The 16,665-nt window shown below is 33.2% G+C and overlaps 1 protein-coding gene across 1 annotated transcript in view; it reads right to left on the bottom strand.

Moving 5' to 3' along the window:
* Positions 1-16,665, bottom strand: part of LOC143044712 (BTB/POZ domain-containing protein KCTD5-like) — a 61,245-nt gene that overhangs the window by 20,594 nt on the left and 23,986 nt on the right. Inside the window, exon 5 of the mRNA XM_076216797.1 lies at positions 6,899-7,024. Within this exon, the coding sequence (XP_076072912.1) occupies positions 6,899-7,024 (126 nt within the window). The remainder of the gene's footprint in view (positions 1-6,898; positions 7,025-16,665) is intronic.

The raw sequence follows: 16,665 nt of genomic DNA, 5'->3' as shown, positions 1-16,665 counted from the left end.
CATACATGGAAATCTAGCTTCAAAAACGTCATAGACGAATTACAAGTTTCTGACTCGGAACAAATAAACCTACTGATTAAGTGGCTAGGGCCAGAGTCTGGTAAACATGCCATGAGTATAAGGGCATCAAATGCCAACAATCCTACTAGAGGCCTACAGAGGTTATGGCAAAGACTGGATGAGTGATATGGTGCTCGAGAAATGTTGGAAGCCTCTATCACGAGTAAACTCGTCAATTTTCCTACCTTGACGAACAAAGATAACGCACGTCTTTATGACTTGTCTGATATTCTATCTATCAGAAATAGAATATCACAAGGAAAATCCCAAAAAAGGAAAAAAGGATGTTTGCTAGCATATTTTGACTCTTCGTCCGGGATAAATCCTATTGTTGAAAAACTGCCATACGGACTCCAAGAAAAGTGGATTACAAGAGCTTCAAGATACAAGTCAAAATATGAAGTTGCCTTTCCATCTTTCACAGAATTCTCTGCCTTCATCAGGGAAATTAGCAAAATTAAGAACGATCCTGGGTTCATCTTTGGGTCAAATGTAACACCAAATACAAAAGACGCTACGCCAAGGTTCACACCTCAGACGTACTCTAAAGTCAATGTCCATAAGACGGCTGTTGAACAGCAAACTGAAGACAGCAGTCAACAACAAAATCTGTGTATCCTACACAAGACAAAGCATACCTTGAATGAATGCCGAGCATTCCGAGCCAAACCAATCGAGGAACGCAAGGAACTGTTAAGACAAAACAATGTGTGCTACAAGTGTTGTGAGTCAACCACACACAGAAGTCAGGACTGCAACGCAAGTATCAGTTGTAACAAGTGTGGAAGTGAACGACATACCACAGCACTTCACATCACTAGACCACAACAATCTGAAAATTCCCAGTTTAGCTCACCCAGACAAGCCTACGGCGGGGAGCTAACACAAGTCTACGGTGGGGAGCAGACAGAGTTAACCTCTGTAAGTTCGATCTGCACAGAGATCTACAAAGATCATAAGAGCGAGAAATCTTATGCCAAGATATTACCTGTGGACGTGCACCACAAGGACAAGACAGACAAAATTATCAGGATGTACGCCATTATTGGCGACCAAAGCAACCGGTCTCTTGCCTCTCCTGAATTCTTCAGTCTGTTCAATGTTCGGGAGGAACCTGAAAACTACTCTCTTACGACATGCTCCGGCAGAGTAGCTACTTCCAGGAAAAGAGGAAAAGATTTCGTCATAAAATCTGTACATAGTGATGTACAATTTGATCTGCCTACATTAATTAAATGTTATAATATTCCCAATAATCGAGACGAAATTCCTACTCCTGAAGTTGCAATGCATCATCCTCATCTGACAGAACTCAGAGGAAGTATTACACCACTAGAGGAACGTTGTCCTTGGAAGGGACCTTATAGAGGCACACCACGTCCTTGAACAACGTCTAGGACCATCCCGAACTCCATTTGCCCAAAAGTTGAGGCTTGGTTGGGTCATAATTGGAAATACATACATTGACAAGCAAACTGTTCCTATTGAAGTCAACACAAAGATAACTTACGTTTCAATCACGGAATCAAAACAACTTCTTGCCTCAAGACCGGAAATAGCCGTTAAGGACAATAATTCAATTGTTGTTCAGTCTAACAACAAAAACTTTCATTCGAATGCCAAGGTCGCTAAATCGCATTCAATACAATCCCTTGAATGTACAGGACCTGGTACCAAGCCTGGTAAACGCACAAATTTATCTAAAGGGACATCACTCGCGTCACTAAAAGCAAAATCTGTGACTTCTATAGAAAAAACTATAGATAAAGAAAGTTTCAATCCGAAATCAACAGAACCTAAAGTTCATGGAGAGGAAATCAATAACATTCACAAACCTATTTCGAAAGAAGGACCTATTGCCAAATCTTGAATATAAGTGAAAAGGAACCAGTAGTCTTATCTGGACATCATCACAAAGTAACACCTTTTCTTGGACATTACTACAACAAAATCAAAGGACCCCACTTCACAGATAAAACTGCCAGATCAGCAGGATTGAACATTAAGATGAAACGCTTAATTTCGCCTGATACTAAAGAAGATGGAGCTTTTCGCCAAACCTGAAGAGGATCAAATATTAACTCTCGTCATACCCATCGGAGGACCACCTTTAACCATCGTCGCCGTCTCATAACGTTGGAGAAAACAGTTCATATAATTGATACAGGAGAAGTGGAACATTCTACAGAACACAACAATGTTGTCCGAGACACCTTTTATCCAAAGGACAAGAAACTGTGCCAACCCAGTTTCCCGTGGAATGTATACATTCAGGAACCTTTATAGTGAAAAGTCGTTCAGACCTGATATTTCTCACACGACAAATAGTGGATAATTCACCTGTATATATTTAATTTATATTTGGATTTATTCATTTATCTAGATCTTAATCTTATGTTCATATGCGATTAATTTATGGAATAGTCATATCAGATAGACATCAGACAGTTACACCTTTCCTCAATTTGTGTATTTCCTTCGATTATATTCTTAATCTGTTTATGTGTTCCAGTCTAGGAGGATTATTCATCTTTAACCTTATAAGAACATTAAAACATCGTATCATCGCTACCATTCCCCTTCTCACACAAATCTCAAACTGAACATTGCAAGGTCATACCAGTTCTGGAGAACTTTTTAAAGGGGAAACGTCATCTAGGACACAATTCGTGGCTAACCACAGAGTGAGTTAACTTTACAACATTGTTTTTGAAGCCTTCAAATTACTCTATAAATATTTGAACATTCTCTCTGTGAAACACTGTAAATTTAACTGCTCTTGAAAGTACAACATTTTCTCAGATTCAACGAACTGTGCTATCTATTACCTTTGACATTTCGTTTTAATAACATTAATTGAACACACTGTAAAATTGTATTTTATTTGTTTTTCAGCTTTTTACCATTTGTTTGATTGGTTTAAGAATAGATTATCAGCACCTGATAGTCTTGTTGCTTGAGCCCAATCGTCGGTTAAACTTAATGGTCAGGCCATTACAAACACAGGGCATTGAAAATGTACTTTTTTAATGTAAACCAATTAAATAACTTATCTTATTGAAATGTGGAAAGATTAGAAGAGTAGTTTGAATTATTTCATATTAAGTATGGTGGGGAAAAATGAACATTTATAAAGCACTATTGCTGAAAATTGCATTTACAGCAGGTCTTTAGAAGGAAATTTGCTTTTCCAGTATGAGGATAAAATGAGCTCAAATTAAATTATATGGGTCTCTTAATTTGCACAATTTTATTTAAACTGCAGTTTATATCTTATCAAAATTATGTTGCCAGTTCTGAACATGTTTCAAAAAAACAAAAAAATGCAAAAATTCTTCTAGTAAATGTTACCAACTATCCTTGTAAGACAAAAATCTGGACTAACAGCTTAAAACTTTAAAGTGTCAACAAAAAAAATTGAAAAATGTTGTTTTGGGGCATTTTGTAAATTAAAGTTGAAACAGAGGTTATATGGCATTGGAGATTAAAAGTTTTAGAGTGCCTTTTGATCAATTTTTAAAGTATTTTTCAACACAGGGCATTAAAAATGTACTTTTTCAAGGTAAACCAATTAAAAAACTTATCTTATTGAAATGTGGATTCTTTCTTGATTGCAAAAACATATATTCACTTCTAATAAAAATTCAAATGACTAAAATAGACATAATGATTGATGGGAAATAAACTAATAAACAATGGTTTGTTATAATTAAAAGTTTTAAAATTTTTAAACTGTTTCAAGTTAATTCCTGATGAAAAAAAGTGTACTAAAATTAATCTAATTGTTGATTAATTACAGATGATTATTGGAAATTTATCGAGTAAATTATAGGCCTTACTTGAATACCTTTTATTTATTCATATTTATATTCATATTTCATTTTTTTTTAAAGATCTTGTTAATCCATTAATCATTTATCTTTCAGATATAATTTACAGAATCACTTTATGTAATGTAGATCAAAAGTAATTGGCAATAAATAAATCTATCATCCTTATAAATATCAAACATCTAATATACACATTTGTGTCTTCAATTATGAGGTCAAATGCTTGTGTATTAAGAATTATATGTATATTGAGTGGTCTGGTTAATTATGTAAGACTGAGGTTGATACGTAATGTGGTCAATTTGATTGGCAGTTTAGGAGGTGGGGCATTGTAATTAAAGGTCCACCTTGTCTTTGATTGTTTAGTGATAATGACAGTTGTCAATCATACTAGTTCTAGAATCAATACCCAGTTACCTAATCAAAATGTTTTTTAAAAAAAGCCTGCACATCAACACACCTTAATGACATACATTCTTGAATGAACTGCTCCAATAATATACCCAGTTTTTTTCAGTTTACATGTGTATTATGTGCACATACATGAGAACCATAGGGAACTATATTTCAGTGTGAATACATTTAGTAACAGTAGCTAACCTGTCCTGTTGTTAGGGAGGCTGGCGCCTAAGTAAAGATTTAGAACAAGTTCTAATCTTTCCAAAAATAAATGGGGAATGTGTCCAATGGGACACAGATGATGCCCTCGCTAGCATATAGCGTTATAAAGGGACATAACTCAAGAACTGTAAAAGTGAAGCTGCCAAAAATTTAACTTAAACTGAGTTTAGAGGTAATAAGCATTATATACACATTTCATTAAATTTAGTTGAGACAAACTTAAGTAAAGAGAACAGAAACGAAAAGACGTCTCAAGACGACGACGACAACGTGATACCAATATAAGACCGCAAAATTTTTTGCGGTCGTATCAAAATAAAAGAGTTTGTCCATACACCAAATGTGTCTTTGGACGACAACGATGCAGACAACGACATCATACAATCCCAAAATTTTTAAATGAGAAAGAAAACAATTTGTTACATAAAAATAATCATCTTGGCATCTTTCAAGTTTTTTTTTACTCTCTGTCAACATAATTTGTTTTTCAAAACAACTTTTAAAATTTTTGTATGCTGAACAAGACTATTAAAAACCTATGTCACAAGACGAGATACATCATGGAAAATAATTTACACTCGATTAAAATACGAATAAGATTGCAGAATATTGTCTCATCTTCCGAAACCACTTTTCTTTTAAATAATAAAGCTATGAGATGCAACAACATGTGTTTTTATGAACCGCACTATTTATAGACTCAGCTGTCAATTTTGTCAATATCCGGTTCTATTTTAAATGAAAGTGGACTTTCATTTTGTTGACCTACATACTGCTGTACAGCCTTTCAATGAAAAGAAATAAAACCTGTAGCACTACAGACTCCTGCGAGTGTCTAAAACGATGATAGAAGACTCTGACTCAATCGGTAATGAAAGGTTGACTGTCAAACGGCAACGAGAAATAATAATTTACAGTCGTGCACCTGATGGCAACAATCAAAGTCTTGATTTCAGGTTGTTTTACAAATATCCTTCTCACAACTCCAAAATATACTTACAAACACTACTTTTGTACAAGTTAAACGACTTTCATGACCGCAGGTTAAGTTTTCTAAATGTTTCAACTCGAAATGATACTCCTGACCACAATTGTTTATGATTCCGCCATTTTGTTTTTTCACGAGGTTTTTTTTTCTCAACAATCTTTATTTTAACAGTGTTTTTACGCCCGATACTAAAATATTGAATGCATTTGGTGTTTATCATAACATCCATGGAGCAACGGTGCCAAGACCCCTATTTTGAAAAATAATACCGGTAGTGAAACCCCCAAAATTCAAATTTGATCTACCAGTATGTTTAGTGGAAATAAGCATTGTGTAACTGAAGGAGAACAGAAACCAAAAAATTGGCAATTTTTCCATTTGTAAAGAGTATAACTCCAGAATGGTTAAAGTGACAACAAAACTTAAACTTATTCATATATGTATTTTGTTGTAATAAGCATTGTGTATAAGTTTCATAGCATTTGGATGAAGCCAACTAAATATAGATTAAGGAAACCAAAAATTTAGCAATTTTTCTATTTGTAAAGGGGAATAACTCAAAAACAACTAAAGGTTGCACTTTGTAAATACAGCTGTTTCTTAAAACACGCCTCTTTTGGGGAGTAATTGAATATTCATAGAAAATTGATTTTGTTTACATACTGGTTCCCAGTTATGCTCTCTGTTTTCCATATTGCAGAGACAGAACTTGGGAATGTTACCAGTAAATAAACACGTGCATATTGTTTACATTGAAATCTGTGGTAACCTTTCATTCGAGGTAGGGGTAGTTAAGAAAATCAGTGTAAGTTTAAACTCTGAGAAGTTCAGGGCATATAAACGTTGAAAATATGCCGCACAGCCCTATATTTTGACCTTTGAAAAAAAATGTGGTGCATATGAACTTTCAATTCTAGGATAAGATTTTTTTCAAAACTTCATAGTAAAAGTGGTACAGTTTTAGCCGTAAAAGGAGTTCCTATGGGAAATTGCATTGTCAATATTTACAGAAATGCAACCTATAGTGATGCCACCAAAATTCAAACTTGATCTGTGTTTTGTAGTAATAAGCATTGTGTATATGTTTCATAACATTTGATTGAAACAAACTATAGTTAGAGAACTGAAACCAACTTTGGGACATATAGACGGATGTACATACAGACAGACAAAGGTAAAACTTAATGCCCCCTCTGATACGGCGGGGGCTTTCAAAAGAATGAGATCATCACAAACTTTAAATCATACATCAGGACTGTACTTGAAATTGGTTGACCTGTCTGGTAGGATCACCAGATTCCGAGAGAACTGGCACTTTGGAAACATTTGACTATTTGTAAATAAATTGGACCAATAATTCCACAATTTACAGTAATCAGAAAAGCCCTTTATATCTCACCTTAACTTTATCTGTAGACTCAGACTCTGTTCCATTTATGTTATTAGGACATTCTTTTGACACAACACATAAAAATTCTGCATGATCTTCACTGCCATAGTTATATTGTGATCCTATATTAACCAGCTACAAAACATTAAAAAAAGTCATTAAAAAATGTATATACAGTCAAACCTGAGTAAACCGGACCCTGACTAAACCTGACTAAACCGGTTACCTGTCAATTCCAGCTGATACTAAAAGTCCTGTTTTTTCCCTTCAAAGTCTTTGTTAAAATACACTTTGTATACCGGACCCTGTGTATTCCGAATTCTGGTCTTATGATGCAGTCCCAATACTCTTAATTACATCAATTATTACCTGTCAAAATCGGTTTGTGATAACAGTATTGATCGATATTCAATCATAATGTATTTGTTGATACAAGATGGCTTTTCTGGATAATCATACCTGCCAACTGTCACTATTTGTGGGGGATTTCCCCCATAGAGGCTCCCAAATTGAAATTTTTAAAGAGCAATTATGCCCACAATTTTAAAAAAACAATTAAGTTTACAATGAATTGAGGCTTATAAGAGTATGAAGACGCCAAAAAACAACATAACACTGTATTTGACGGCCGACTTGAAGGTTTTTTTAGGAGTATGGCAGCCATTTTGCACGCAAAACCCCCATGGTCATTTTGAAAACTTGGCAGGTATGGATAATCAATTAGCCAGGTGTTAAACCCTGAACTTACCATGGTACAATAGTGAGCTATATTATAACCAGATGCTCCGCAGTGCGCAGTTTTATACGACAGCAGAGGTCGAACCCTGAACGGTTGGGGCTAGTATGGACACAACATTCAAACTGGATACAGGTCTGAATTTGGATTGTGATTAAATAGTTGACACAGCATAGGTTTCTGACACAGAATGAATGTGGTCTAATGAACTTAAAATATTTTTGTTTGCTTTTGAGCAATTCACTATGCTGTTGAATATTAATCCTTTGATATTTGAAGAAATTTTCTTTTTCATTTCTGAAATCTGAAATAAGAAAAATTGAACCCCACCAATTTTTGTTCACCTCCCCCTTTCCCTTATTCCAAAAATGATCTCAATTCAAATTTCTAATGGAGTTTTCAACAATAACTTCTAATTTAAATACATCATAAAATATAAAATGTCATACAGTCATGATTTAAGTTGATTAAACTGCTATTCTGGACAAAGAAAGAACTCCAATGCAACATTTTATATTGGCAAATTTCCTATGAAGTTCATTAAAGTGAAGTTTTTCACAAATTTCCAATGGAATTTATTTTATAATAAAGTTTTTGGCAAATTTCCAATATACATAATTTAAGAGCAGTTTAGGTGAGATATTAAGGTGGTACCCAACACTTTCACTAAAATTAATTTGGCTCGTTTAATTTTCATAAAATTTTGTCAATAAAAATTTAAAAATTTAAAAATTTTTGAACCAACCGTTGTGTCAGAAAAAATACACTGGTTATATAGCAATTTGACAAACACCAATTTTGATCATTGAGAAGCTTAATATTCCTTTTACAACACAATGTAATTAAAACGTTTAGCTGACTTTACAGAGTTATCTCCCTGTAGTGTTAGGTACCACCTTAAAATGAGTTTCAATTACCAATCTTACACTGCTTTTAAATTATGTTTTGTACTTAAGTAATTGTCCATTAACCTGGAAACCCTTTTCCCCCCTTTTTTGCACCTTATTCCTTAAAGGTTTGAGCCATAACTCCCAAAGACAATTCTTACCATCCCTTTGTGGTATTCCAATATCCAAAATCTAAATACATGGTTAGATTCATCATATCAAAGAAACCTAAGAATTCAATTTTTGATGAAATCAAATAAAGTTCAATTTTTGATGAAATCAAATAAAGTTCAATTTTGGACCCTTTAGACCTCAATGTGGACCAATTTGATAACCGGTCCTAAATATTAAAAATCTAAATACATGGTTAGATACAGCATATTGAAGAACCCCATATATTGAATTTTTGTTGAAATCAAACAAAGTTTAATTTTGGACCCCGATTTAGACCAACTTGAAAACTGGGCCCATAATCAAAAAACTAAGTACATGTTTCAATTCAGCATATCAAAGAACCCCAAGAATTCAATTTTTGTTAAAATCAAACTAAGTTTAATTTTGGACCCTTTGGACCTTAATGTAGACCAATTTGAAAACGGGACCAAAAATTAAGAATCTAAATACAAGGTTAGATTCGGTATATCAAAGAACCCCAATAGTTCAATTTTTGATGAAATCAAACAAAGTTTAATTTTGGACCCTTTTGGCCCCTAATTGGTTGGGACCAAAACTCCCAAAATCAATCCAAACCTTCCTTTTGTGGTCATAAACCTTGTCTTAAAATTTCATAGATTTCTGTTTACTTATACTAATGTTATTGTGCAAAACCAAGAAAAATGCTTATTTGGGCCCTTTTTGGCACCTAATTCCTAAACTGTTGGGACCAAAACACCCAAAAACAATTTTTTTTCAACCTTCCTTTTATGGTCATAAACCTTGTGTTTAAATTTCATAGATTTCTATTTACTTTTACTAAAGTTAGAGTGCGAAAACCAAATGTCTTTGGACGCAGACGCCAACGTCATACCAATATACGACAAAAAAATTTTAATTTTTGCGGTCGTATAAAAACACTATAAAAGTGTAAAAAGTAAAATCACAAAACTAATGAACTACGAGGAAAATTCAAAACGGAAAGTCCCTAATCAAATAACAAAACCAAAAGCTCAAACGCATCAAATGAATGGATAACAACTGTCATATTCCTGACTTGGTACAGGCATTTTCTTATGTAGAACATGGTGGATTAAACCTGGTTTTAAAGCGCTAAACCTCTCACTTGTATGACAGTCCTAAATTAAACAAAAAGACACACCGAATATATCTGGGATAGAACTTAGTTTTTAACTTGGATAATTTTTTTTAATCTCGGAATCGTGTTTTCGAAATCCTATTGTGAACCCCTTTAAACAATGACCCTGATTATGAGTAACACTTGGATGACAACAATTAATGAGTATCGTAAACTGTACGACAATGTGTCAATCATGATTAAATTTCGTTTGATAAAATTCTGCTTTATTTATACGCTAAACCAACAACTGAAATAAACAATGGAAGTAAAACAAAACCTTGTGTTACAATTCAAACAACGCGAGGATAAACAATTAACACAAAGTGAAAGTGAAACTGACAAGTCGGAGACTGATACCACAGAGATACGAGGATATGTTAAAAAAGGTTAAAATATTATTTTTTTGAATTCGAGGAACAACCAGTTTCTTACATTTCTATAGCCAATGAAGAAGAAGATTCAAAACAACGAAGTTATTACATTTTTACATTTTGTATTTATCAGTTTATAATTTACAATCAGACAGAACATTTACATACAATATATCGGACATCACAATTTATTAACTCCCAGTCAAAACGGAAACCTGAATAAACCTACCCACTGTCCAAACCACCCCTTTTTCTTAGTCCCGTAGTCGGCTGGTTTATACAGGTTTTACTGTACTGTATTTCATTTTAAATTTATAAGACCACATGTAAGATAAGTTTTAACCAGATGCTCCGCAGGGCGTAGCTTTATACGACCGCAGAGGTTGAACCCTGAACGGTTGGGGCAAGTATGGACACAACATTCAAGCTGGATTCAGCTCTAAATTTGGATTGTGATTAAATAGTTGACACAGCATAGGTTTCTGACACAGAATGAATGTGTTCTAATGAACTTAAAATTTTTGTTTTCTCTTAGAGCAATTCACTATGCTGTTGAATATTAATCCTCTCAAAACAAGAATGTGTCTTCAGTACACGAATGCCCCACTCGCACTATCATTTTCCATGTTCAGTGGACCGTGAAATTGGGGTAAAAACTCTAATTTGGCATTAAAATTAGAAAGATCATATCATAGGGGACATGTGTACTAAGTTTGAAGTCGATTGAACTTAAACTTCATCAAAAACTACCTTGACCAAAAACTTTAACCTGAAGCGGGACAGACGGACGGACGAACAAACGGACAGACGGACGGACGGACGCACAGACCAGAAAACATAATGCCCCTCTACTATCGTAGGTGGGGCATAAAAATGTTTGAAGAAATTTTCTTTTTTATTTATGAAATTTCAAATGAGAAAAATTGAACCCAATTTTTTTAATCACATCCCCCTTTCCCTTATTCCAAAACTAATCTCAATTAAAATTTCTAATGGAGTTTGCAACAATAACTACTCATTTAAATACATCATAAAATATTAAGATGTAAAAAAAAACTGCTTGTTATCACTGAATGTTATTTATTATAATTTATCAGTTGGTAGTAAAAAGTGAATATACATTGTATATTGTATATATCAAGATTTAAGTTGATTCTGGACAAAGAAAGATAACTCCAATTAAAACCAGATGCTCCACAGGGCGTAGCTTTATACGACCGCAGAGGTTGAACCCTGAACGGTTAGGGCAATTATGGACACAACATTCAAGCTGGATTCAGCTCTAAATTTGGATTGTGATTAAATAGTTGACACAGCATAGGTTTCTGACACAGAATGAATGTGTTCTAATGAACTTAAAATTTTTGTTTCTCTTAGAGCAATTCACTATGCTGTTAAATATTAATCCTCTCAAAAAAATGTTTGAAGAAATTTTCTTTTTTATTTATGAAATTTCAAATGAGAAAAATTGAACCCAATTTTTTTAATCACATCCCCCTTTCCCTTATTCCAAAACTAATCTCAATTAAAATTTCTAATGGAGTTTGCAACAATAACTACTCATTTAAATACATCATAAAATATTAAGATGTAAAAAAACTGCTTGTTATCACTGAATGGTAAAGATTATTTTAATTTATCAGTTGGTAGTAAAAAGTGAATATACATTGTATATTGTATATAACAAAGATTTAAGTTGATTCTGGACAAAGAAAGATAACTCCAATTAAAAAAAAATCTTGCTATTGCACAATATTTTGCAATTAGATATTTCTTGCTTACTATTCTGGACAAAGAAAGATAACTCTAATTAATTTTTTTTTTGATATTTCACAATATTGTGCAATTAGATATTTCTTGCCATTGCGCAATACTGTGCAATTGAAAAGACTTGCTATTGCACAATACTTAATATAATAATTTTAGATCCTGATTTGGACCAACTTGAAAACTGGGCCCATAATAAAAAATCTAAGTACATTTTTGAATTCAGCATATCAAAGAACTTCAAGATTTCAATTTTTGTTAAAATCAGACTAAGTTTAATTTTGGACCCTTTGGACTTTAGTGTAGACCAATTTGAAAACAGGACCAAAAATGAAGAATCTACATACACAGTTAGATTTGGTATATCAAAGAACCCCATTTATTCAATTTTTGATGAAATCAAACAAAGTTTAATTTTGGACCCCGATTTGGACCAACTTGAAAACTGGGCCAATAATCAAGAATCTAAGTACATTTTTAGATTCAGCATATCAAAGAACCTAACTGATTCATTTTTTGTCAAAATCAAACTAAGTTTAATTTTGGACCCTTTGGACCTTAATGTAGACCAATTTGAAAACGGGACCAAAAGTTAAGAATCTACATACACAGTCATGACAGTTAGATTCAGCATATCAAAGAACCCCAATTATTCAATTTTAATGAAATCAAACAAAAGTTTAATTTTGGACCCTTTGGGCCCCTTATTATGTTGGGACCAAAACTCCCAAAATCAAACCCAACCTTTCTTTTATGGTCATAAACCTTGTGTTTAAATTTCATAGATTTCTATTTACTTATACTAACGTTATGGTGTGAAAACCAAGAAAAATGCTTATTTGGGTCCCTTTTTGGCCCCTAATTCCTAAACTGTTAGGACCTAAACTCCCAAAATCAATACCAACCTTCCTTTTGTAGTCATTAACATTGTGTTTAAATTTCATTCATTTCTATTTACTTAAACTAATGTTATTGTGCGATTTGTGAAATGTCGATGTGTGAAATGTCAGTGTTAAATGTTGTTGTTGTATTATGCTAACGATCATTATGACGACAGATGGCGCTCGGTTTCTTCTTCTGTAAGTAGGAGCACTTCCATATGGAATATATACCTAACTAATTTAAATCAATTATATACAGCACATACATATAATAGAAAACAAATAGACATACAATATATTGTTTGTTTTATACAGAGTTGGGGTAATTGTAATTGTAATCGTTAATCAGCTGTAATTGATTACAATTTTTCAAGTAATCATTGTAATCATTAATCAGCCAAAAATCTGATTACATGTAATTTAATTTAATCAATTACTTTTCAAAATACCCTGTAATCCTGATTACTTTATGACTACATTCTGATTACAATGAAAAAATCTTAAACTGTGTTTATGGTCAATAAAGGAAACTTTTTGTTATTCTTATTCAATTTATATTGAACATGTTAAGATAGTTTGGTTTCTTTTTTTTTTTATAAAACATGACAATTGGTTTGTATACTTCAGTAAAAAATAAACTGTTACAGTATTGAAAAGTCATCAATAGCTTAAGAAGAGTCATATAATACAATTATAGGTTTCTGGTCTTAGTAAAAGATATTGTACATATATTCACAATTTAAAGATGTACATATATATATATTTGATAATAACTGTTATATTCAAGTTATACTTTTCTTTAACCCTTTAATTATAATCTTTTGTTAATGTTGTGATTTTTGTCAACTTTGAATTGACAGGTAGGAAACCAATTAAGGTTTGTTTTTATTGCAATTACCAACTGAGTATAGCTGTAGGACAACATATATGGTAAAAGATAAATCAGACATGTGATAATTTATCCAATTAGCACAAAATTAATTAAAAGTTTGACAAATATCTTGTTTAAAATAAGCAAATTTTTGTATGTATTTGGACTGGACATGTAAAATGCAATGATTTTTAGCACTTGTATTTTGTTTACAATTTGATTAAACTGGTAACTTTATTTCATCCATATTTTATCTCCCATAAACTGCACCTTGAAACAAATATAAATTAAAGTCTATAATATGTCAGAAGACAAACAGCAACCGCTTTTTATAAAGCTATATTCAATTGAAGTCAAAATAATTCAGAGATTAATGATGATAATGTGCAATGGGTCATAACCAGTGACACAATGTTCATGTATGTATGAAGTGAACTTTTGAGGTTTATTAAATAGATGAAGTTTGAAGTTATCATTTTATAATATAGCAAACACAATACTTTCTAAAAAATGATATAGTTAAATATTAAACGTTTATTCATTCACATCATGCAAAATGGTTGTTTTTTTCAATTCATTGTAATCAGATGTAATCATGATTACTTTGCCAATGTAATCATTAATTTAATCAGACACTTTCAGAAATGATGTAATCATTAATTTAATTTAATCGTACAAATGACAAAGTAATTGTAATTTAATCAATTACATTGAAAGTAATCGGACCCATCTCTGGTTTTATATGGCATGTCTACCAGGGACTCAGTTTTATATAGAGGTGACCTTGAATAAACATATATTATGTTTACTGTACTCGTCACAAAACCTGGGAGGGTGTGTCACTTCCTCACGGTATTAAGGTATATACGGATGTGTCGCTGGAAAGGGCTTCCTTATCAACTTATATTACTGTCACTTGGCCGGATGTTTCTTCTTAATATTTGACCGGGTCAAAATTAAACGAATTACATGAAATATAAGACGGAGCTGCTAAATTCATACGTATCAGTGTTTTCGGGTGCAAATATTTGACTGAATGTATGATGGGAGAAATGGGTGAACACCCTTTATTGCTTAATATTATAAGCTCAATATTAGAATTTCAGAAAAGAAAGAAGATAACAAATGTTTTATATAATATTTTTACTTTGCATAACAAATTGGATGAAAAATTATTTTAAATGAGTCCCCGTGGCTTAGTGTATACTTTATACCAAAACTGTATTGAATATGCAATATTTTGTAATAAAATCTTAAGGAACCAGAAAACTAAATGGGGACCTAAAATGGCCTACCATATTTGCAATGTAGCCAAGAAGGCCAACTCAACACTAGCCTAGGAATCCTGATAAGAAATTTGAGATATTGTCGGAATGCAAGGAAACCGCATATATTTCACTGGTCAGGTCAATAATGGGTTATAGTCAATAGTATGGGACCCCTTCACATCTACGAACATCAACAAGCTTGAAAGAATACAGCGACAACCTGCAAAATTTATAACAGTAAACTACAAATCCGGAGAAGATGGTTGCGTCTCAAAAACGCTTACAAAACTGAAACTACACTTGACATACAGACAATACGCTCAAGCCAGAAGCTAATATTTCTGTACAAGGTGGTTGAGGGGGTGGTTTCTGCTATAGAACCAGACAATAAAAAAAAGTTCGTCCAAAAAAAACAATTGCTGCCAAGGGATTTAACAATTACCAGTCACGAAATGTGTGAAAAAACAGGTCAAGAACTACAGAAAGTGTTTTAAGATCTCAACGAGCAAAATACCACAACAGTCTAACTCATTTTCCTTTAAAACAGTACTAATAATCAAGTGGAACCACCTTGAAGACATTGTAGTGCTCACATCGAGCGTTTACAGCCGTTCATGATAAGAAACTGCTAGTTGGACATGTATACCTTCCAGTCCTTCCATACACCAAATATACTAGCCCTATTGCTTATAGTATCTGAGATATGGACTTGACCACCAAAACTTAACCTTGTTCACTGATCCATGAAATGAGGTCGAGGTCAAGTGAAAACTGTCTGACGGGCATGAGGACCTTGCAAGGTACGCACATATCAAATATAGTTATCCTATTACTTATAATTAGAGAGAATTCAACGTTACAAAAATTCTGAACTTTTTTTTTCAAGTGGTCACTGAACCATGAAAATGAGGTCAAGGACATTGGACATGTGACTGACGGAAACTTCGTAACATGAGGCATCTATATACAAAATATGAAGCATGCAGGTCTTCCACCTTCTAAAATATATAGCTTTTAAGAAGTGAGCTAAAACCGCCGCCGCCGCCGCCGGATCACTATCCCTATGTCGAGCTTTCTGCAACTAAAGTTGCAGGCTCGACAAAAACAATGATTTAAGTTGATTCAACTACTATTCTGGACAAAGAAAGATAACTCCAATTGAAAATTTCTTGCTATTGCACAATATTGTGCAACAAGTGAAACTGCGAGCTACTGCTCACTGATGATACCCCCGCCGCAAGTGGATAATATTAATAGTGTAAAAATATGCAAGTGTTCGGTAAACAGGAAGTTGTCGAGTGATGAATCTGAAAACGCATCACACGGTATAGCTGACTTATATAAATCCTGAAACCAATTTTCAGAAATCCTTGTATTGTAGTTCCTGAGAAAAATGTGACGAAAATTTTCAAGTTGGCTATCATGTGTAAAATCATACAAGTGTTCGGTAACCAGGAAGTTGTCGAGTGATGAATCTGAAAACGCATCACACGGTATAGCTGACTTATATAAATCCTGAAACCAAATTTCAGAAATCCTTGTATTGTAGTTCCTGAGAAAAGTGTGACGAAAATTTTAAACTTGGATATCATGTGTAAAATCATACAAGTTTTTTCGGTAAACAGGAAGTTGTCAAGTGATGAATCTGAAAACGCATCACACGGTATGGCTGACATATATAAATGTTGATACCAAATTACA

This window comes from Mytilus galloprovincialis, chromosome 9 (genome assembly GCF_965363235.1).
Source record: "Mytilus galloprovincialis chromosome 9, xbMytGall1.hap1.1, whole genome shotgun sequence".
Classification (NCBI taxonomy): Eukaryota; Metazoa; Mollusca; class Bivalvia; order Mytilida; family Mytilidae; genus Mytilus; species Mytilus galloprovincialis.
This window is presented reverse-complemented; position numbering and strand designations above follow the sequence as displayed.